Here is a 24,456-nt window from a genome sequence, read left to right as displayed (position 1 = left end):
TCAATTCACGCACGTTACACAGGGTTTGCGTGTGCTAATTTAATTCCCTGTTCAAAATGATCATGAGCATGCTAGCAGTGCTGGTTTGCAGGATTTGCCCTTATTGTAATGTAATCCATGTGCTTTGAGTTTGACACTTTGGCCTGAGCTGTCTCTGTGGGGTCCAAGCTATCTATGCTCCTGATGATAAACGTCTAAAGCCCTGTCTAACGAGAGGCTGTTGGTTTCCAGAGACCGCTCATGTTTCCCCAATGTGACACACTGGCTGCATGTGTATTGATTCCGCCTTTTAGACCCTCATGAATCACTGGTTTTCCTAACAAGCACTTGGAAAAGGTGCTTCATTCTGTACTCATGCTTCACTCCTTCTTGACCAACAGAGGGCACTGTGGTATCACAGCACAGCTTGTCATATGTTTGTATTTCAACATTGCTGCAGATTACAGAGGGGCTGAACTCCTTCCCTTTGCTCCTTTATGTGTGAAAATAAGCACAGTAATTCAGCTCAGCCGCCTTTAGGCAAACTGCGTAATGGCCGCGTCAATAGAAAGTAGACCATTCCTAGAAGCCTGCTGTTTTTTTTTAAAAAAAAAAAAAAAAAGAAGAAAAAGGTTGTTACTTCCGGTGGAGAGTTGCAAGTGGTCGATGTCTTCTACATGCATTTGTCCTCCTTAGGCTTGTCACACAGGGCTGAATCATATCACCTATTTTACTCCTCTGATAGAGTATGTGCACTCACCGAAGTATTTCTCCAGGCTCCAGTTTTCACTCACATCTTTTCCAGCCTAATCTCTATCCACTGATTACCACTGATTACCACAATCAGTAAATTTCCACACATTTCCTACTACACTGAGGAATCGAATATGTGGTTGGTCAGATAACAAAGTATGTATAATTTACATAAATATATTGCATTTCTCATCGAAACACGATTTCATTGCTTATACTAAACTTAATTATACAAGTTTCTAGATTACTAGATTGAATTATGTAGAGTGAGCGTGATCAATTCATACAGTATTAACGTAAACCAGTTACATTATGAAATCTCATGAGGGTGTTGGTACCGACGGGAACTATAACTGTAGTATTAATTTAACGTAATTAAGATGCGTGCAGTAAAATAGTGTAGTGGTAATGTGGCTGCTGCAGGGTTTGATCCTCAGTTCAGGTGAGAGTGCGGGGATCGATTTTATTCAGGATTTAATTTGGAAGTACAAAAACAAATGTAACAACTCGATTGCATGGAAATGAGATATGCATTTGAATTAATTAGATTGAAAGAGCTTTTTTTTCAGTGTACTAAGAAAAGAATGGAAATCTCACTGACTTGAAATGTACTTTTAAGGGAATCTTAAGGGCAGTCTTAATGTTGAATTGTGTCAAGAAATGTTTACAATGCACAATTATATAATGCTAATCCAAGGTTTTTACTTTCATGGAGGTTTTTACTTCCATCCAGGCACGAGTGAGCACTCACATATGAAGCACACAGGACAAATCAAGAACAGGGTACATTCATTCATCCTTAGTAACTGCCCGGTCAGGTTCTTGGTGGATTAAATTAGGCCACTAGTTTGTATATATTTTGAGAACTATAACTAACTCAACTTTTTATAAAATATCACAGGTAGATACTAAAAATAATAACCGCATTAGCAGCATTGGGGGAAAAAAAAAAAAAACAGTCCAGTGCACATCTTTCTTATGAACTTGAGTGATGGAGCTGAGAGGAACTGTCAGAGCCAGAATTCATGGATCATGCTGACGGTGCTGGCATTGTTTGCTTTCCAGTGTTTGCAGGGGTGTAGCAGTAGGGTTCATATTTAATAATAATAAAAGAGAACAGACGAAAGAAGGATGACCACACCTACTTTGCGTTTAAATGGGAATAGAGATATGGATATTGTGGCATTGTATTTCACCCCTACTATATACTAAGCCGTAATCATGCAGGAAAGTTCTTTATCATTCTATGCCAGGGAATACATCACACACTCATTCACACCGGGGGAATTTACTGTTGCTGATTCACCTATCGAAATGTTTTTGGGAGACAGAAGGAAACTTGAGAAACTGGAGGAAGGTGTGGAACTGCAAAACTCCACACAGACAGTAACCTGAGCTCAGAATCGTACCGTGGACCCTGGAGCTGTGAGGTCCCTGCTACGTGCTAAGCCACCATATTAACTTGAAGAAGTCATCAGATACAAAGATTGAATTATTTGATGGAACGCTTGTTTGTTTTTAATCCTCTGAATTGCCAGTAGTGGGTAAATTGTAATAAAACTTAAATAAATGATTGTGTACACGACTAACTCAAAATGATCACAAAGTCTAAAAGGAAGACAAGGTTTCAACCTTATGAATACCGTTGACTGACAAAATCTGACATTTTGCATATTGATGACCTATCAGCAACTTCCATTATAAAGAATTTGAGTTATTTGTTCTTTTCTCAGTACAAGAATATGAGATTTCATGTTCACACACATTCTACGTTTCTGGTATGTATAGTTTGGGATGAAACAACACTGGATTATCTCTTTAAACACAAATTGCCATTATGTTGTAAAGAGCCCCATGTGTTTGTCTGATGCCGATCCTTTCATGTTCTTCCCCTTTCCTTCTGTCAATACACACTTGGACAGCAGAGCTTAACCCACATGACAAAATCCATACATCTCTCTCATGTGCTGTTGGGAGCACTCTGTGAATACAGTAAATCCCCATCTTTCTCCATGCAAGCTGGAAGACTAACTTCAATTATATATGTGCTGGGCCGGCAAACTTCTGACACGATCAATAATTCAGCTCCCAGGAGAGTAAACATCCCTGAGAGCAGCTGCTCCATAAAGGTTTTCTCTTGGACAGACATCATGGAAACAGGGTGCAGAAATCTCCACAGGATGTTGAGTTCAAAGATGAAGGAAACAGAATCCGGAAAGAGTAGGAAGGATTAAGATGGTGGAATTTGCATTTACGACTTCTGACTTCATCTCTTGATGACCCTCACCCTTTCTCTGTCCTTCTTGGTGTGTGTCTTCTTCTCGTCTGTCTCACCCATGCACCAGATAGCATTGTGTGACTTTGTGTGGGTGTGTTAGTCCGTATCTGAATATAAACCTGATTGCACTCCCGCTGAAGCTGGGAAGAATAGAGGATAACATGCATTGCCTGGAGAATGCACACTTCACTCTGCTTCCCTTCCTCAGCCCTCAGGTGGTCCCATCTTAGGATTATGGGATCGAGAGAGTTTATGACTCTCTATATTTGCTTTCTCTCCCCGTGTTCCCGCTTTACTTTCTCATGTCCAGAGAGGCCTTAATGTCAGCAAGCTTCACAAAAAAAATGCATTCTTAACAGCTAATTTATGAACAGAGTACTGTATTTATTTCATAGAGTAGATTTCATGGATGTTCAAACAGAAACAGATGATTTCATTCATTAAATTATTCATTCATATTCAGTAAGCACTTTATGCAGGTCAGGGTCGTGGTGGATCCAGAGCCTGTCCCTGGGACACGTGTGAGACGGGAATACACCCTGTATGGGACACCAGTTCATCAGAGTGCACCATGCACACACACATTCGCATGCTGTTCACACCTACAGGCAATTTATAGCGCTTCTCAACCAAACAGTGCAGTTTGCCTTGGCGCACCAGTAAATGCAAACACAGGGCTGTCCGTATGTTGTCTCTGTGTGTGTGTGTGTATGTGTATGTGTATGTGTATGCGTATGCGTGTGTGTGTGGCTTTCCCATCACATAACTATACCCATGTAAATAGGAGGGGTTTCTCAAAAAGAGTATCAGGTAGTGACTTGATTAGCACAGGTAGTAAAATACTACTTTCAAGATTCAAATAAATGCTTGAAACTAAACCAGGAATTTATGATTTGATGCTATGATTTGATCCATCGATCCATTCTCTGTACCACTTATCCTACACAGGGTCGCGAGGAGCCTGGAGCCTATCTCAGGGGACAGGGCGGGGGACACACTGGACGGGGTTCCTTTCATTGCAAAGCTAAAATGTCTGTCTACATTATTTGTGAGGGTCCTAGGTAGGGCATTGAGTTTCATTATGTTAAAACCTATTTAGGGTGCAAAAGGAAGTGAATAGGAACCCATTTGGGAGTTGCCTTAACTACAAGATGGAGCACTTTAATTGGATCATGCGGGAGAAATGTAAGATCAGGCTAAATAGTGATAAGAAAACATTACTCTGGGTAAATAGATAAAGATGAATCTGAGCCATTAAATCGCTGTTTAACACAGCTTCAATTATTTAAATTGCTGGCTACTTAAAAAGGACTTTTGGAACGAGTGAGACACTTTGAAGGAGAAGCGATTCCAGCCAAAGGCATAAATCAGGATGTTTCTGTGATGGCTGTGTTTGACCAATCAATGACCCAACTTTTTTTAGCTCAGTGTGGCACCTCGGCAAGAAGTGGAACCAAATTCAGCAAGGGTATTTAAGTACGACAAAGCTTGCTTGGTGGTGGAAATAGCGATGACATAGAGAAGTGTTATGGGCAATTTGCCAAGCCGAGCCGTGTCGCGCCACTCAAGGAAACGTACTATTAGAGTAGCTAATCTACCTATTGGCATATTTTCTAGAGGCCGGAGGTAACTGTAGATCCTGGAAGAAATCTACATGGACACAAAGAAAACAGCAAACTGACCACATATTCCCTTTTCTCAGTGTAGTCGGAGGTCAGTTAATATGAAGTCATGAACTTTAGTTGTAATTAACATTAGGTCCTGTAACTGTAGGTAGTTGATGCTTACCCACAGTAATAATGTTAAACTTTGAACACTATGTATTGTGATGTTAGCAGTAATGAAAACCAAATTTTAAACCTTAGCTAATGTTAGCTATATGGACCAGGAGCTAGCTAGGTTTGCTAACCAACTAAGAAGAGTTTTTCTGAACTATCTGGGCTAATGTTATCTAAAACAAGTACATAATATTAGATGTTAGATAGTTCCACAGGGTTAAATTTGCTGGCTCCAGTCTTGGAGCTAATCATCTAATTAACAAAAAAGTCAACTCCACACTCACTCTTTAATCCCTTAAAATTCTGGTGTAGCAAAAAAAAACAAAACAAAAAAAAACAAGGATTTACCCCAGGCTCTGTTGGTTATACATTTTGCTTCCAGATTTAGTGACAGCATATTGGAGAACAAGGATTAGCTTTTGGGGATGTCCTTCATATTCCAATTGGTTTATATATGACATTATAATACTTTAACACTATCGATGATACAAGCCAGACCTTCTCTTGTGCCTAAAGTTGTGGAATGAGGACATAGCCATGAAAGGCCTTCTGAGATGTGATTTAATCTGAGATTTATTTAATCAGGTACATACAGTATGTGACATATGACATACCGTATGTACCTGATTAAATAAATCTCAGAAGGCCTTTCAGTTCCACACACACACATAGGTTATAGGTGCAAGAACAACACTTTAAAGTTATTTGTTTCTCTAATAGTAATATTTCTTTCATTTCTTAACAAAACAGACCTGTAGCTTGGGAAGATTGACATGTTTACAATTTTCCCATGTAGTAAGCTCAATGAAACAGTTGCCTCTTGTCAGTGTAGATGAGGCACCGGGTGTGTGTGTATGAATGTGTGTGCGAGAGTGCTGATGATCAGTGATGGCCTGAGTTCGGGCCATGCGCACAGGCAGTCAGCAGTTTTTCTGTATCATTAACCTGGGGCTTCATCTGGCTTTTCCGCCTGGAGTATTCACTGTCAGGCTATCATCAGCCCAAAACTGGATCACATATTATTGTTTAAGAGACAGTGACTCTTTTGCAAAAGTCCTAACACTCATGTACATTAAAACACCATTTAGACTACTTAAGCATCTGGACTATAACTTCCCCAAAAGAGAATTGGATGCAGTTTTTCAGGATTCATATATGTGCCATAATAGCTTAGTGAGGGGTCATGTTATAAAATTTTTCAAAAAAGTTATTTTTGAAAATTCAGCTAGTCTTCAACTCATCAGTTCAAATTGGAATGGTTTTGTGCACTGTTTTTCCCTTGGAAGCCTGCAATGAGCATATATTTTTTTTCATGAGCATGGCTTAATCATAAACTATAAAAACCCACTGCTATTTAAGGTGTATTTTTTTAAAAACTAAGCCCTGCTGTCTTCTGGATAGAGCTATTGTGGATGTAATGCTCCGCATGTGGCGCTGCATGTAGAACTCCCGTTTGTTGATTCATTATATCTAAAATTCTTAGCATTTGGAATGCCATGACATCGACAGGGAGTGCTGCGTTCCCTGTTTGCACGACTGAGGTGACCTGAAGTGCGTATGTTTTTGTCTGGTATACAGGACAAGGCCATGTTTTTGATTTGAACACCGTGAAGCACAAACCTCTTCAATTCCCACTAAAATAAACAAAACCAAGGTCTAAGCTTCCAAGGCCTCTGGCATGCAAACAGAAATACTAAAGGCAGAGTAAATACGAGCCTGCAGCAGTCAACAGAGCTCCTCACAAAGCAATCAGAGCCACGCTGCTTGCAAACACACACACACACACACACACACACACACACCCTGTTTATTCAAAATGTGGATGTTATGCAGTTTGCTGGGTGCGTCTGAGCGTTTGATAATGTAATATGTGTCTGTGTTCATTTCTATATTAACCATTCCAGCACAATTACTGCCTTTGTTCTTGGTTTCTTTCTAGATTTTTAAACACCAAAATAATATAAAACAATAAAACAATAAAACATGATGGGGCACACTGTTACAAGAAAACAATCAATGACCCAGTGGTGTGATGCAACCATTACTACCCTGAAGTTGATTACTTTCCTAGAGCATGAGTTTTATTCCTCTTAAACAACAGCAGTTGGTCAGCAATTCCATTTATTTTATTAATTCATGAACAGCACTTTGTACTTTATATCCATGTATAGTTACGTCTAATGTTGTGAAACAAGTTATAAACATTCTTGTTATAAGTTTTGTTATAGCAACTTGTCATGTTACAAAGAAACACGAAAACCCTCTGTCCTGAAGACTTTCCTGTGGCGGAAAACCTACTGACTGTTACAAAACAGTGACAGAAACCTTTGCCATATCAAATATTACATCATTCTTTGTGATGCCACATTCTTTAATACATTCATTGTTAGTCTTAGACTATGTGGAGCATCTGCCGTCCCAGTCCTTGAAAATTCATTGTTACTATAGAAATGATGATGTATAAGAACAAGCATATTAATATAAACCTGTGATTTGGGTTACAGCCAGCACTACTGTCAGATCAATCAACTTCTGACCAATCAGATTTGAGAATTCCACCATCATATTGTATAAAACCCATTACCTTCTTGTCTTCATGAAATTTTATGATGTTGAAGTGAAAAAAGGCTGAATCAAGTTGAACTGAAACTCACAAATATTTCAACATTGTTTAACATCTCTCAGTGAACCATGAGCAAGCAGCACCCACACAAATGCCGATTTTAGATTACCTGTTATAGCAAAGAACCTTATGAATGGAAAATGACTGACCCTTGAGCTATTGATATTGACCCTGCAGAAGACTATTGAAATGCTAGCAAAAGTAGAGTTAGTGAACTATTCAATAAAACATCATGCTGAATAGGATAGACCTTACAGTGGGCATCATCAATAATAAGAGAGGGCTTGCTGTGCATTTTGCTGTATAATGTAGAGTACCTTGGAACAGAATAGTTTGTTTTTTTTTTTTTTAAAAAAAAAAAAAAACTGTATGGTGATAGAAAGACGTTGCTGTGTTTCACCAATGATTAGAATTGTTATAGGCTACATAATGCGCCACTTAAATGTGCAGTTTGTAGTTTTTATTAAAGGCTTTTAATTGACCTTTAATAATAAAGTAATTTCCAAGGTTCCATTAGAAAGAAAGAAAGAAATTAGAAATGTGCTGTGCAAAATTGGCACGCAATGGATGTTGGTATTTTAAGGAAGTTTATCTCCACCTCAGACAGAGCAGAGATACTCGGCTTCCCTGTGTCAAGCCTATCTGATTGCTGCTGACTGCATGAATCCCTTTATGGCCACAATTTACCCGTCTTATAATGGCTGCTTCCATCATGATAAGGCAACACAAAGTACATCTCAAATCACCTCAAACTGGTTCCATGAACATGGCAATGTACTTACAATGGCCTCCGTAGTCATCAGATCTGAAACCAGCAGAGCACATTTGGGATACGTTATAATGAGAGATTTGCAGCATGAATTATGTGATGCATTCCAGTCAACATGGACAAGAATCTTGAAGAAATGTTCCCAACACCTTGTTGAATCCGTACCATGAAGTATGTGTAGTACAATTAAACAGTTAACAATCTACCACGTACTCATAGGGCCTTGCATCTATGGTCAGCAAGAACAGTTCATTAACAGCTATGTAAATAGGGATATTATAGTAAGGTTGTAGTGCTTGGACCCCTCAGTAAAAATGGGATTGTGCATTTGAGAGTTCAGAGGTGTAAAAACCACTGGGGGAAAAAAGTGATGTAATATCCAGGGAGTCAGCCTTCATATTCTTGACAAGTGAGTGACTGCAGTACAGGTCTGAATGCTTGTTATGGGGACATTTTACTGGCATGGTTTGGGTTCACTTGTCCTCTTAGAGTTAATCATCACTGCAAAGCGATACAGAATTCCTCTGACGGAGCACCTTTATTCTATCATGAAACATTTCTATCCTGATGGGAGTGGTCTCTTCCAGGATGACCCAGGCCCCATCCACAGGGCTCAGTGGCTCACTGAATGGTTTGCTGAGGATGAAAATGATGTAATTATATGCTTTGACCTTCACAGACACCAGATTTCAACCCAATTGAGCATCAACTGTATGAGATCTTGGACTGAAGTGTTAATCAGTGCTCTCTACTTCCATTATCAAAACACACACATGTACAGGAGGCGTACAGGAGGTTGAACTGCCATGTAGTGTGTCTTACCTTTATGCAACATTAACATACTGTTTTTGCTACAGCTCAGACACAGTGTAGTCCAACATGCCCTTCTTTGCTTTAATTACCCTGTCACCAACAGTACAGCTTTCCAATAATCCCTCTCTCTCTCTCTCTTTCTCTCTCCGTGATGGCAAAACTGCCTCTGCACTAGATGACATTTTAATGTATCCCCATTAGTATGCTGTGCTGCAACCTTTTTAATGCTTTCTCCCACTGAAAGATTTGTTGATGGCATTGTTATGAAAAGTCTTTTTATTTAAAACTAAGCATATGCTGTCATTGGCAGTAGGTTTCCAAGCCATTTGTTTACCTTTGATGGACGGGTTAGCAGCATTAAGAACTCACACTAAGCCTTCTAATGATAATACAAGCATGGTTTAGTCTTGGAATAAAGAATGTTATGGGTTGTCTTTTCTTGGAAAGCATCGTTATGCTGAGACAAAAAAGAAAGGAAAGTTACACTTTTATGATTTGGGTACTGACTCAGTAGCTATGTTTTCATGCAGCCTAATAATCCATTAATAATCTGACTGATAGCGCCTGTAAGAAAACAGTTCATGTTTTCTTACAGATTTAATTTATATAGATAATTGTGTGGATGGATGGATGGTAGGATGGACATTAAACTAACCTCTGGAGGCTGCAGGGCAGATTTAATATTGTTTAATATTCGCAGATTTTCAGCGAAGATGCAACATTTGGTTAAAAAAAAAAAAAAGTGTGGGGGGGTTATGGCTGATAAATACTTTATGTCTTGTGCAGTTATTCCTGAACAATGACCTTAATCTTTATTATTTTCAACAAACAGAGTGCTCCACAGTGTCAGGCAGATGAAACTTTCAGCAAGTTTACGGCTGTCACTACCTCTTTTTCTCGCTGTCCACTCTGTAATCATATTCGGAAGACATTTTGTCAAAACGGAAGTAAACTAAAACTTGTTAAAACTACACATAGCATGATTAAAAAGCTGTATGCACTGATTGGTCTCACAAGCTCCTTATTATGGTATCATAGACACTTCACTCTGCATATGCATGTCATTTTGGATCAGATTACACGTAACCTGCATGTAACCTGCATATAAATGAAGAATGTCTACAGAGTGTCCAATTTTTGTTCAATTTCACCAATTAAGATGGGTGAAAATCTTTGCAGCCAGTGTAACCTTGCAGATTGATATTGGGAGCACATCTGATTACGTACAGTATTTGACCCAGTGTAGTATCATAGCAGCTGTTCCATTTGTGCATCTGTGCCAATACATCTGTATGCCGTGGGCAGTTTCATTTGAAGCCATAGGTGGCACAGATGCTTTAGTTTGTGTGTTAGATATCTGCCTCGAACTAGATCGACCTGAAGGAGCCAATGCGGTAAATCCGCTTTGAGGATAAAACACTGCAGCTCCTTGGTATTAACATTTTGTTAACACCAAGGATGTTTTACACACACACACACACACACACACACACACACACACATGCACACATGCACACACACAGGGGCTACCTACAGGCTTATTACAGCATATAACAAAACATGACGCATGCTGAGAGAGGTGGTTGAAATGAGGTTTTTAAATGAGCAAATCTAGAGCAGATTGCAGATCCCTGTGGTGGACATTTGGGGTTCCACAATAGCTCATCATCTTAGAACTGCAGCATTATAACAAACAGGAAATGAAGTGAATACAAGGAGCTTAGCATTTTTTTTTTTTGGTTGCAGTAGTTTGTAGAGTGTAATTCCATGTCATGTTGAGTTAAAATCAGTTTTAATTTAGTTAAAAGACGATTCAATTTACTAGAAAGAAAAGCAACATGCTCTAGCTCTTGCTTTAGTAATGCTGTTATTCTTCAGCCTGTTAGACATTCATTCATTCATTCATTCATTTATGCGTTTATTCATTCATTCTGAATGGTTACATTTGACAGGTCCAATCACCTAATTCAAAGTTTGGCAGTGACACACACACCACCTAATGTCTCAACTCTATAAAGTAGAGAGATATATAAGAAAGACCTTCAGCTCTAGATAAATGACTCAAAGGGTGAAAGAAATGAGCCTTTTTTCAGAAAATACTACTGCAATGCAAACATTAAAGTTTGTAAAGTTAAAGTACAATGTCAGCTTTTAACTAGAAAACCTTAGACCAAAAAAAAAAACATCACTTTTTATGAGAGTATATTAAATATGTTTTATTATGGTCTGTTTAATTTATAACATTTGCCTCTTTAAAGACTTCTCTTCTTCTGCTACTCAACAGTCCATGAGCAAACTAACTAGCAGCTAATCATCTTAAGCTCACATTAACTAGTCCTCAAAACTAGTCCTGCTGTCACATACTTAATAATCTCAACAAAACCAATCATTAAGGTTACTGTAATGTTGTAAACATAACTAATTCAAAATAATAAACTACAACACTTACACACTTATCTTGTAGGCACTTTATTAACATTATTAAAAGTGAGGGCCATTTTTTACCTGTAATCCTAATTACAGAATAATCACAGAAGTTATTATTTGCTAACACTTCAACATGGCAGCTAATTATAACCGCAGCAGTAGTGACAGTGACTCTGACTTTATAAAGCTGTAAACTGTGCATAATAGATGTAGCTGCTGTCATTTGGGCAAAAACTCTATTTATACCACAGTAAGGTTGATTTATGAATCTTATTGGTCAGAAGGTGATTAATTTTCTGTAACAGTGCAGCTTTGACAGTTGGACCTGCTTATGTTATTGTGCTTGTTCTAATGTGTTATCATTTGTATAGCAACATTCATGGAAGGAGTCTCCAGTGTTAGATGGATACATTGCTGTGATATAAAGGGACTAAAGCACTTCAGGACATGTTTACTCTATGTCAGGCTGCATCATTGATTATTTTCCTGTAACATCATGTCCTGTTGTGTTTTATTCCTTACATATCTTATCTGTATTAGAATAGTGTTTCTGCTTGCATTTTCTCCTGTGCAATAGATCCTAGTCTTGGTTTTATGAGAACTTTTTTTTTTTTTTTTTTTTTTTGGCTGCATCTTTTTTCAGCACTGCTTGCTTGCACTGTCCAGCAAAATGTTCAAAGGAGCTTCCACACACATACACAGGATTAGAAAGTGCTGAGCAAAGCACTGATGTTTACAGAGGAAGGTGGCAGGGTTAAGTATTTCCTGCTTAAACTGGAGACCAAACAAGCAATATATAATTAATAAGAAACAAAAACTAATGAACACTCATTTTTGTGGAAAAAACAAACAAACAAATAAACAGACAAACACAAAAAAAAAACAACAACAAAAAACTCACTATATCGAACCTTTGGCCAGTTCTTAATTTGAGAAAATATGGAAAACATTAGAAGACATTGACTATAAACCTAAAGAGACAATAAAAGAGGGAGGAGTGTAAATGACATCACATCCTAGGATTTTTGATTGGTCCATTTAAAAAAAAAATGGTACAGACGAGTCACTTAGTGTTTTTACATTTTGATGGATGCAAAATCATGTTTAAAATGCATATTTATTTTATATTTATCGTTCTTTCTTTTTTGCAGATTGGATATTTACAAATGAAATATTGGGTGCAAAGAATTTAGAAAAATTATAGTGAAATTATTGTGCCCAAATCTCAAATTAAAAAGTGGAAGTACATAAGGGAAGGTTGAAAAGTGGGAAGTATTTAAAAGTAAAGAATTGTGTGTGTGTGTAATAAATATATATATATATATATATATATATATATATATATATATATATATATATATATATGTGTGTGTGTGTGTGTGTGTGTGTGTGTGTGTGTGTGTGTGTGTGTGTGTATATATAGTGACAGTGACTCTGACTGTGACCCATCATACACATACATATTATTTGTTATAAATTTGAGTCTAACTCTGCAGATGCCATTTTTGGATTAACTCAATAAACTCGTAGGCATAAGATCTCTACTTATTGAAGTAATGTCAATTAGCCAAAAATGTGAAAATGCAAGGTAAGCTAATAAAAACAGATTGACTTAGTGGTTTCTTTCCAGTACATTACGAAAGTATTTCCGTTAGTGAGACTTGTATTGTTTGACTTATTTGAAATTACAAGCCCTATTTTGGTCTAAGAACCAGGATTTGTGTAATGATTTCTAACTATACGAGGAACACCTTACAGATAATCAGACTGTTGGCATTGTTTATTATTGATATAAACGATTAGATCTTTGGGAAGTGAATTAATATGCAGAAAAAGAAGTAGTTTAGTTGTTTGGCAGCATTATTCACTCACTTTAAGATGAATAACACAACATCAGTGATACGACATTTGAGGATTCACACATCGTTTGTACAAAAGTCAGGTTCTGCATCATCAGGAAACATCTTATACATTTCAATGATGAGGAATATTATTAGATGATAGATGAGAATGCGTGAGAGACGTCAGTACTGAGCTATGAGCTTTTACGCTGCCAACCATTTTCCACTGGGTATGATTAAACTTTTTTTCTTTACTCATCTACTTTTGGTTAAAAACTTCCCCAATGAACACTCCAGCCCATAATCCTCATATCAAGCCTAATGATGCTTCATTTTTAAAGATGAAATCTCAGCACTGGTTGTGTAATTACTAATACGCAAAGCTTATTAATCAATTTTTAATAAGCAGAAAACATCAACAATGTTCAAGAGTACTTTATGTACAGTCAGGTTAGTATCACAGCAGCTGTTCCACTTGTGCATCTGTGCCAGTAGATCTGTAAGCTGTGGGCAGTTTCATTTGAAGCCATTCCCAATAGGTGGCACAGACGCTGGGTGTGAAGTTTGAAGCTTTAGTTTGTGTTAGATGTCTGCAGGAGAAAAGTGCATTGATTCATTTTTGCCTTCAACTAAATCGACCTGAAGGAGCCTACGAGGTAAGTCTTTGCTTGAGGATAAAACACTGCAGCTCTTTGGTATTAACATTTGTTAGCTCCAAGGATGTTTTTTACGCTTATGCAGAGACATACTTACAGGCTTATTACAGCGTTTAACAAAACGTGATGCAAATGCAGAGAAAGTCGTTGAAATGAGGTTTTGAAATGAGAAAATCTAGAGCAGATTGCAGATCCCTGTGGTGGACATTTAGGGTTCCTCAATAGCTCATTATTCCAAATAGGAAATGAAGTGAATACAAGGAGCTTAGCATATTTTCACTGTAGTATGTTGAAGAGAGTGTAATTCTCTGTCTTGTTGAGGTAAACTAATTTTTGATTTAGTTTGAATGGATTTGAAACCTGGCTTTCAAATCCTTGATTCAGTTCAGAACAATTGATTCATTTTGCTTAAACAGTTTGAATTAATCATTACCATTAGTAGTTTTAACTAAGATAAAAAGGCAATACATGGTCTCAGATTTGCAGACTATTTGCAATTCTTAATTTGTATGAACCTTTGCAATTTGTATTGACCTTAACCTTTACAATGGTTGTGGCTGGGTTCAGGTGTAGGGCAATCGTTTATAACGTTTCTTTTCTTAAGAAATTGAACGAAACCAATCACGTCACCTTCAGTCATCGGAATTCTTTTATTAAAGTAGCTTTAATGTATGAACATACAACCCATGGCTGGGTCTGGCCTGGAAATCCTGCTCCCCAAATTAATTTAGAATCCATATTCTGAATTAAAAATGTATTGTGGACTGTAATTGAATTGATTTGAAAAACTAGCTAGTTTATGTTATTTTACTAGGGAATTATATTATATTGCATTTGACCTCGGAAGTGGGAAGACGGAACTTTGAATTACGTCATTTATGACCTCTGTGTGTTCGAGCTACAAAGTGGGGAAATAACATGGATGTCTCTTGTTCATCTTTTGTTAGCAACAAGTCGGCCTGCTAACTGTGATGACTGCTGTATATTTTCCTTCTCAAAACAGTTCAATTCAGTTTTATTTGTATAGCACTTTTAACAGTGGACATTGTCACAAAACAGCTTTACAGAAATAAATACATTCAAATTAAATTAAACCAAAAATAAATTGTAAATATGTGAATTTATCCCTAATGAACAAGGCAGAGGCGACGGTGGCAAGAAAAAAAATCAGCACATTTTGTCAGGAGTTAAGATTATTAAATTAAATTAAATTAAACCAAAAATAAATTGTGAATATGTGAATGTGAGACGATATGAGGAAGAAACCTTGAGAGGAACCAGACTCAGAAGGGAACCCATCCTCATCTGGGTGAACAGTGAACAGTGAGCTGTATCAGCAATGTTATAGATTTAACAAGCAAATATGTCTGTATGATTGATTGATCTAAAACAAACACTTGTATACATAGTATAACTCATTTAAAGGTAAGAAGTGCTACTTTGTTTACTGCTGATGCTGTGAGCAGCCATATTGATTTGATGTCACTTGCTGAACTCGGATTTGAGGAGACCATCGCGAGTAGGAATTTCGAGTTGAGGGAGCAATCATGCAGCAATAATCTTAACTCCTGACAAAATGTGCTGATGATGATTAAATATAGCAAACTAAAAATAATAACCCCATATAATCCCATCTAAATCCATTTTTCAAATGAAGCAATTTTAGTTCCAGGTTATAGCACTACAAAATAAAAAACAAAAGTTTAAGGGTTGAGAGTGAACACTTGTACAAGACAATGTAGAAAATCTATTTTCCTGGTAATGAATTTCAGTCTGTTCATCTGTTTTGAAGGCGTGTAGCCAGACATTTTACGGTGGGGTAGCCAGGTTAGATCCAATGACTTTATTGGGATGGCAATCTAGGGCTGAGTAAAATACTAATCTGCATGTATAGAAAATGACATAATGTGCTACCCCCTATCTGTGTGTGGCCTGAGTAGGTTCCCCATTGGACATAGAACACACAATTAAGCAACGTTTATTTGCCGTCTAGCAAGCTACAAAAAAAGGCATAGTTGATATAGCATTAGGTTACATCTTCTGAAGAATGCTTTACGAAGTCGATATAATTATCTAATGGTAGCTAATAAGGAACTAAACAAATCCAGTGTTATTGTTCATTGTGGTTAGTCGTGCCAGGGAATAGTTTGCTTTTGTGGTAGCTAGCTGAACACACGTGATCCTCACTGTTGGATGAAAGTAAAATGAACTTCCCAGAGAAATTTCCCAGAAATGTTGTAGTGGGTGTTGTGCAATTCTTTAAACTAGCCTATATCATCGAGAGCTACCTAATTGTTCAGTTTTGCATCATATGGCATTGCTCATTGCTGGCCTCACTGACTAATAATAATAATAATTAATACTTTTTTGGTTTGACCCACTTGACCTTGGATTAAGTGTAATCATGATCTTTGAGGGTTTTTTTTATTGTCAAGACTTTTTTTCATGCAAATGTAATTGGGTGCATTATATATTTTCAGGTATGCTTGGGTAAAGTAAAATCCACTCCAATGATACTTGCACTATTATAATGAAGTACATTTACAATTATTTCCCAACTCCGGGTAGAGGTGCCCGACTTTTAATCCTGGAGAGCCAGTGTCCAGCTTAGTTCAACGATTTCCCAGCTCAAATTGTATGAAATTGGAAAGAGAGTTAGAGGCTGCTGAAATCCGATGGGTTCATCTAGGGTCTAGGTTTGATTGATGCGTCTTGTGTATGTGTATGCTGGGGGGGAAAAAAAACCTTGAAACAAAGTACTCAGAGCTAATTTCAGAATGGACTGACTCTCTATAGCATCTAGATCAAAGTTGTGTGCAGAGAGGATATTCAGAGTTCGAGTAACAAAAATAGATGTCCTCAAAACATTCTTTTAGAGTTCGTAGTTCCAAAATAACTCTCATTTTTGTAACTTTTTTGTAGACTGGTGAACGAAAGAGGAAAAAAAACAAGAATGTAAGTTACTGGTGATCAGAGACTAGTGAATTAAATGACCCTAGGAGCATGATCAAGGGGGAATTTTCTTCCTGTCAGGCTCCTTTAGTGAAAGACATCATTCATCCTAGTGAAAATATACAACATATACACATAATCATTGAATCACTGAGTCTGCAGCTGAGACTATGGACGTATCCTCTGTAGAATATTGCGAGGTTTCTCAACAAGGCCTTTACCCAAGTGACGAGTGTGAAACGAGAATCTGATGGAAAAGATACTCAATCTGAGAAAGTTGCTTTTATCTGGGTCTGTCCCACTGAAATGGAAAATGTCAGAACGGAGGAGAGCAGAGGCAGCATCTGAATAGGAAATGTGTTCGTACGATTGACCTCAAGGCAGGGACTGGTGAGAGAGGAACACGGAGGCACAGAGAGAGAGACAGGGTTGGAAGTCTCGATATATCAGCCATGCAATGTAAAATGTTATCTACAGTCAGGAGTTAGCTCAGGGTGGATGTGGGTGGATTCTGTAAAAATCAGTTTATTTAATCCTCAGAGGTACAAATCAAATTTGTTTTGCACATTTGTTTTAAAAGTCAAATGATAAAATAGATGGACAAATATGCACGTGATCTCAAATTGCCCCGAATATATTTAATGCAATTTTATTGCTGTAATCAGTTTTTTTATTTGTTTGTTTCCTTGGTGTGATTTTTAGTTAAGAAGATTGAAATGGCAAATCAGACGTCCGAGTGGCACAACCTTAGTAAAAGTGTTAATCCTATCATCGGGAGATGGTGAGGTCTACTCCTGAAGATACCACATCCATACATGGCCGGGAGTCCAAGAGAGCAAAATTGGCCGTGCTCTCTCTGTGGGAGGGATGGTGTTGATCGTTCTCCCTTGTCAATCACAGCAACACCGACCAATCAAGGTCATCTGTGAGCTCATGTATTTGGAAGAGGGCAGATAACATTTTCCTCTGAGAGGGTTCTGCTGCCCTGTGATGCAGCATGAGCAGCACTTTGAAAAGATGCAGTTGGCTGGCTCCACGTGTCTCAGAGGATGTTCGTACTAGCTGATACGGGAGAGCTGGCTGTGGGTGGGAACCAAATGACCAAATGAAGAAGAAAACAATGGGAGGAAAAACTGGAAAATCAGTCACTGAATCAAGACACTGCTGTCATGTTGTCCATCATACAGTATATACGGGCCATGAAACCAATGCAATTCAAAAACCAGTGGAGGTCTTTGTGGTGTGTGTTATGTTGTGTGCAGTAAGGTGTACTGTACTAGTGCTCAGAAATAGATCCTAATGAAAACATGTGTTGTGGTTTGGGGAAAATGTCCAATGCTATTTTTATATTTGTCCTCTTGACCTGCTATAATTGGTTTAGTTAACATTATACAACAGCGCTTTTGAATTCTCAAATCAGACTGGTTGATTCATTTTCTGTTTTGACAGTAGTTCCAGCTGAAAGACTAATCACAGGTTTATATTAACGCGCTCAAAAACTTGCACATGGACTTGTATGATGGACGCTTCACATAAACTGTAAATAAGAAAGTGTGTAATTGTTGATAGGGTTTAGTATTTATGGAAGGAGTCTCCAATGTCAGTGCTTTGTAACAGTCTGAGGTAAAGCTGTAAATTTAGGTTATCAGACATGGGAGAGTCTTCAGGATGGACGACTTCTCCGTAATATGACAAGCTGCGTAATTTTGTCTTATTAACTTGAGAGAAAACATTAGTCTTTTGAGGAAATTAATATTTATAGCTGCTGTAATGTAAGTGATAACAGAAACTAACTTGTGTCACAAATGTTCCAAAACGTTAAACTTATTGAGAAATGGACAAAAATATAACCTGTTTCTTTGATTAATAAAAAAAAAAAAATTGTTAGCATCAGCAAATTGCTGTGGTATAAGAGGAAAAATACTTCAGTACAGAAAATAACCAACTTTGCAGTGGTAATGATTCAGTCCATTTCTCATCAGAGGACGTCGCACCACTTCATTGTTGATTATTTTCTTCTGTATGTGTTAAATCTGGAGTCTTAACCTTACCAGATACGCTTTGCATTCTTAATTGGATCTGTTACCTCTCGTCGCACATTTGGATCTGAAGCATTCAAAACGACTTCCAATTTTCATTACGGGGGAAAAAATATTTCAAGGCTTGTGTGCGGCTTGAACATCTGTGCTGTTCCGTGTAGAGGATTTTGACTTTCTGTTCAGTCATTGTGAAGATAGGGCCTGTGCTTCATTCGACATGCCCAAGGAGACACCCGCCCTGCAGATATGGGGAATGAGACGCGCTTCACCTCTTTCCTTCAGGACTAAATAATTAGCTCCGAATCTGCTCTCATCTCTGTGGTGCCGCTGCACCACTGCAGAATTTGAGGACACGCTGTTTACCTCAGCAAGCTCGCTGCTGATTTAGATAAGCTTGTTAATTAGAGGTGTCTTCTCCCTTTTTTTCACATTTCCGTCTACTTTTATAGACGTGCTACTTCATGTTGTTTTCCCCATTCCTCAACTGCTCTTTTAAAATTCTATTGTTTCTTCTTTTCATCACCCTCTCAGGCTTTGCTATTCTCATTCTCCTTCAACTTTTTCTTCTTCTCCTCTTTCTAATTGACTTGATCCCAGATAACACACAAATGTCAGTACTTTGTATGGAATTTACATCAGGAGCATAACGTGACTTGTTTGTTAATTGGGAGCATATCGCTACAGGGTTGTCCTTCATATATACTGTATATATTACAAAATCTGTTATTCATGCTGAGAGAAGCCTGAATATTTATCAGTCATAGATGACTATAGACAGTTGTTTATGTTGATTAAGCATGGAAGAAAGGTCCTGGCTCAAGAAGGTAACCTGAAGTCAATCTGTTTTTACATGATGAGAGTATAGAAATTTGACAAATTGCCCTGAGATCAGGTGACTGAGCAGGAAATCTGTCTAAGGTCACCGAGAATGAGCACATGATCAAAAAACTTTCCAAAGTACTTTGTTATGTTTATTTAGTACAGTTTGGTCTGGATAAGATTTCCAGACATACAATATGTCTGTTAAGTAATGATACCAAAGGACGACTATGTATACAACATTTGTGATTTATGATCAGTTCACATGAGTTAAACAATCTCTGTATAAATCACATGATATGCATGATTATTACATTAAAAATTCCTGTGTACTACATACACGTCATTTTAATACAAACTGATTGTTTTGACCTTTATTATAAGCGCTCGTTATAGGGCTTGTGGCCATGCTTGATCATTAGTAGGTCACATGACCTGTAGGCAGTACATGTGCTAAGAACTCTAATTACCTAAAACCTGTAGATGACTGATTGAATAAATGCTGGCTTTTACCACTCTGAGAGCATCTACTGTTCACTGGGAATCCAAGATGATTCACCTTGAAACTAATTTACATAAAATCTGTATTTTTTTTTTTTTTTTTTTTTTTTTTGCATTTAGGGGTTGTAGGGTTCTGAGTTTTTAAAATTTGAGTTGATTTGAATTGAAATTTTACCCGTAGTAGATTCGAAACAAAACAAAAAAAAAACAGATAAAATGTAAATTTATTAAATACACCACAGAGAAAAATAGAATTTTATATAATGTGATATATATAATTCAAATTTGTACAAAATTCATATTCAGATATGTTTGTCAGCTTCCAAGTGCTGTAAAACCTGGTCAATGCTTAGTTTTGTTTTGATTTTGGTAGAAGAAGAAAGATCAAAGTGAGTACCTCCTGTCTTTATACTTTATACTTTATACTATAAAAAATGTTATACTTCTTTTTTCCAAAGGATTTATTGTAATCTTCTTTTGGAATTACATTAATTAATAATAATTACATTACTCCACCTCTTCACGTAAAAATAGTCCAATTCAAATAGTGGCTTTAGAAGATGGCAAAAGATGAAAATGATTGAAAGAAAACATATAAATAAATGAAATTATTATGCTACACCTCAGAAGCTTTTGAACATAACTATAGTATAATAATGACAGTAGCAAGAACATGAATCTCTTTCTCTCTCGTTCTCTGTAGGTTGTATACTTCCACACGTCTCTGTGTTTGGCCTCAGTGGTGGCTGTTGTGGAGCTGGTTTCTCTCTCTCCTGGGACAGACACTTCCCAGAATGCAGTGGGGCAGGGCTTTGGCATCTTGCAGCTCTTCTCTGGACAAGCGGAGGGAGAGGGCAGGTAATGGTCAACGCTGTCCTTCAGAGTACTGTGTGTGGTTGTGTTTGTGTGTGCATGTGTGTGTAAGGCAACTTCTCCACATCTTTGTCTCACCAACAGCGGGGCTCATTTATCAGGCTGGTTACAAATGGATTTATGCATAAATTGTTCGTATGAGCATTTACACAAGAAATTTGGTATTCATGAAAATCCTGTACATTCGGAAAAAATGTTTGTATCCTACTGTGTGAGTAAATTTATGCATAAGAAGAATAACTAATGTAAACCTCGACTTGATTGTCTTTAAATCATATAATTTTCATGGATTCAGGTTTTAATTGCTTATGTTTACAGTGTGTGTGTGTGTGCGTGTGTGTGCGTGTGTGTGTGTATGTGTGTGTGTGTATGTGCGTGTGTGTATGTGCGTGTGTGTATGTGCGTGTGTGTATGTGCGTGTGTGTGTGTGTGTGTGTGTGTGTGTGTGTGTTTCTATCTCTTGTTTTGCAGGTTGACTCTGTTCCATGGTACTCCTCGAGCTCTGCTACACCCAACACTGAGGGACCCACTGCAGAGTGAGTACATGCACACACACATACACACACACACACACACACACACAGGCTGCTTCCCCCCAAAAAATTCAATAAATAAATAAAGATTCATCATTCAGCAATACATTCACCATTCAGCAATACATTGTATTAAATGTGCTATATATTTACACTGCGTGTGTGTTCCAGCTCATGGTGGGCGGCTAATCGATAAAGAATTACATTTCTAAAGTGTTTTAGTTCACTTCTTCATGCATTATAAATCATGTTTTATGGCAGCTGGAGTAAGACACTGGCCCTGGGCACTATGGGTGCTTGCACTTATACATAATTCTTTTTAAATGAATCATACTTGTTCCTGTTAAAGTGTTAAAGTGGACCTGAAAGCTGCAAATGACCTCAGTGCTTTTGGTATTCACAATACAAGTAGACTCAAAAGGGTACTCAGTTCTCTTTCTGGACACTTTACCCTTGCTTTGTTCTCACACCACTTGTTGTCCACAGCATGACTTCTTTAGAACTCAGAGCCCAGCTGAATTATGTATAATGTCCTTCACAATGGTTATTTTTCCTGCTGTCATCAAAATACTGCAGAGATATCAAAAACAGAATTGAAATGAAATACCAGTCTCTTGGGTTGGGGGGTGGGTGGGGGAGGTTTAGAAAGCAATGAGCAAAGGGACTCACTTGTGACTGTCATGTAAGTAGCTGGCAAAGACAAAATACATGCATACACTACATCCAATCACCACCCACTTTAATAGAAACACAGGTACACCTGCTCTTTCAGGCAATTATCCAATCAGCCAATCATTTGACAGCAGCTCAGTGCATTAAATTATGCTGATACAGCTCAAGAGCTTCAGTTCATCACAATCAAACATCAGAATGAGGAAAAATATCATCTCAGTGACTTTGACTGTGGTGTGGTTTGGTGCCAGATGAGGGAGTTTGTTTCAGAAACTGCTGATCTCCTGAGATTTTCATACGCAGCAGTCTCTAGAGTTTACACAGTGATGCGAAGAACAAAAAACATCCAGTGAGCGGCAGTTGTGCAGGTGGAAACACATTGTTGATGAGAGAGGTCAGAGAAGAATAGCCAGACTGCACTGACATGAATGCTATGCTGACTCAAATAACTACTCTTTACAACCATGGTGAGCAGAAAAGCATCTCAGAATCCAGAAAGAATTCTTCTTCTTATTATTATTATTATTAGTACATAACAACTCAAGCACAGTAGTGTAATTGCTAGTGACACAATGCCTCTGTAAGTCACCAACACTATTTACTTTGTTGGTGAACCACATGACCCCACGGGTAAACCTTAGTGTATGTCCTCAAAATGACTGAAAGGTCTATTTTGCATACCATGAGCTGCAGCTCATGACAGCAATCACAATGACAGTAGAAAGTTTTAACAGGGACAGAGCTCTTCATTGTATTTAATATCAATATGCATGAAATCACTCTACATTTTATTATGAGTGTAATGGTACGTGGTAACACAATGCATCACGATGCAAAATATGTGATGATATATGCACTGTGGGAAGGTGTGATTCACATTATGAGAATCATAGTTCTTTTAATTATGCCTGTAATGCAGTTGCACTGTTTGAACACCAGGGGTCCCAATTTGCGCAGCCCACAGATTTAAAATATATAGAGAGCACAATGGTCACATGATCACATTCTTTCATGGGCAGCCTGTGCCATAACTGGGTTTTTAGCCAACTACAATGAGATATGGTATGATTATATATACATACAGGGTGGTACCAACAGTCATAAATAAGGTGATGTTGAATGAATGAATGAATGAATTTAACAACCTACACATTTTTCCATCTCTAATAGTCATCTTAGTCAATTGCTTCTATCTCTAATAGTCATCTTCCTTTAGAAAGCCTGCTTGGTGCAAACATCAGAAAAATTGGAAAGCCACTATTATAAAGTAGCAGAGTTTAGTTTACATTTTCCTAAATTTCTTGTTCTACCTAACAAGTTGGATCAACAGCCTTAAACTTATGCCCAGAAAGTGCAGACTGGCTCGGCTTATAACCAGGCATACATAAGTCTTGTTGGTAAATTTGGCCCCTGGGTTCATTACATAGGCTTGTGGAATGATTAAATAGGAAAGCCACTCTGAACACAGACCTCAGGCGGTGTCCATTATGGAAAATATTGTTCACTTTTATATTAAATGACTTACGGATTTGTGTGTGCTCTATTATGAGGAGTTAATCAAGACTCTGCTGCTATCTTCTGCAAACAGCACTGTGGCTGGGAACAATGCCTCATCATCAGCTGGGAAAAGTGCAGGGCTTTTTTTGTTTTTGGGATGGAAGTGGTACATTTTGTCGTCTAGGGCTGGTACTGAAAATATAGAACTTTGGGAGGTAATCAGTATTTGTGTCTGTGATTAGCACAAATTCATTTGGGCCTTATGTCAAAAAAAGAGTCATAGGAGTGTCTGTTTCTTCCTGTGTGAGCACCAGCGATACGGCATTGTCACCTTAAAAGGCAAACAAACTGACCCTGTGAGTGTGTTAAGTTAGGAATAAAACATGGGATGTGCTGTTATAAGAACATAATCAACAACAGAGTGGGGCAATACATTACAAGTACGAAGTTTATTATTCTCAGCACGTCCTGAGTTGTTTTATTCTTCATATACCACAGAAATTTGTCAATGATTTTTCTTTTTTATTTATTAATGTATGACATACTTTTTCTTTTTATGCATTTATAGTTACAGTTAATGTTGTGGAACAAAGCTAGTTCCTGTTATCACTTAATCCTTTAAAAAAGCTACAACCAGTCATTTCCTTAACACC

The 24,456-nt window shown here is 37.7% G+C and overlaps 1 protein-coding gene across 2 annotated transcripts in view; it reads left to right on the top strand.

The window, feature by feature from the left end:
- Positions 1-24,456, top strand: part of nphp4 (nephronophthisis 4) — a 184,089-nt gene that overhangs the window by 5,398 nt on the left and 154,235 nt on the right. For both annotated transcript variants that reach the window (XM_053236026.1, XM_053236027.1), the window contains 2 exons: positions 20,932-21,086; positions 21,573-21,637. In XM_053236026.1, coding sequence (XP_053092001.1) covers positions 20,932-21,086; positions 21,573-21,637 — 220 coding nt within the window. The remainder of the gene's footprint in view (positions 1-20,931; positions 21,087-21,572; positions 21,638-24,456) is intronic.

Source organism: Pangasianodon hypophthalmus, chromosome 8 (assembly GCF_027358585.1).
Source record: "Pangasianodon hypophthalmus isolate fPanHyp1 chromosome 8, fPanHyp1.pri, whole genome shotgun sequence".
Classification (NCBI taxonomy): Eukaryota; Metazoa; Chordata; class Actinopteri; order Siluriformes; family Pangasiidae; genus Pangasianodon; species Pangasianodon hypophthalmus.
This window is presented reverse-complemented; position numbering and strand designations above follow the sequence as displayed.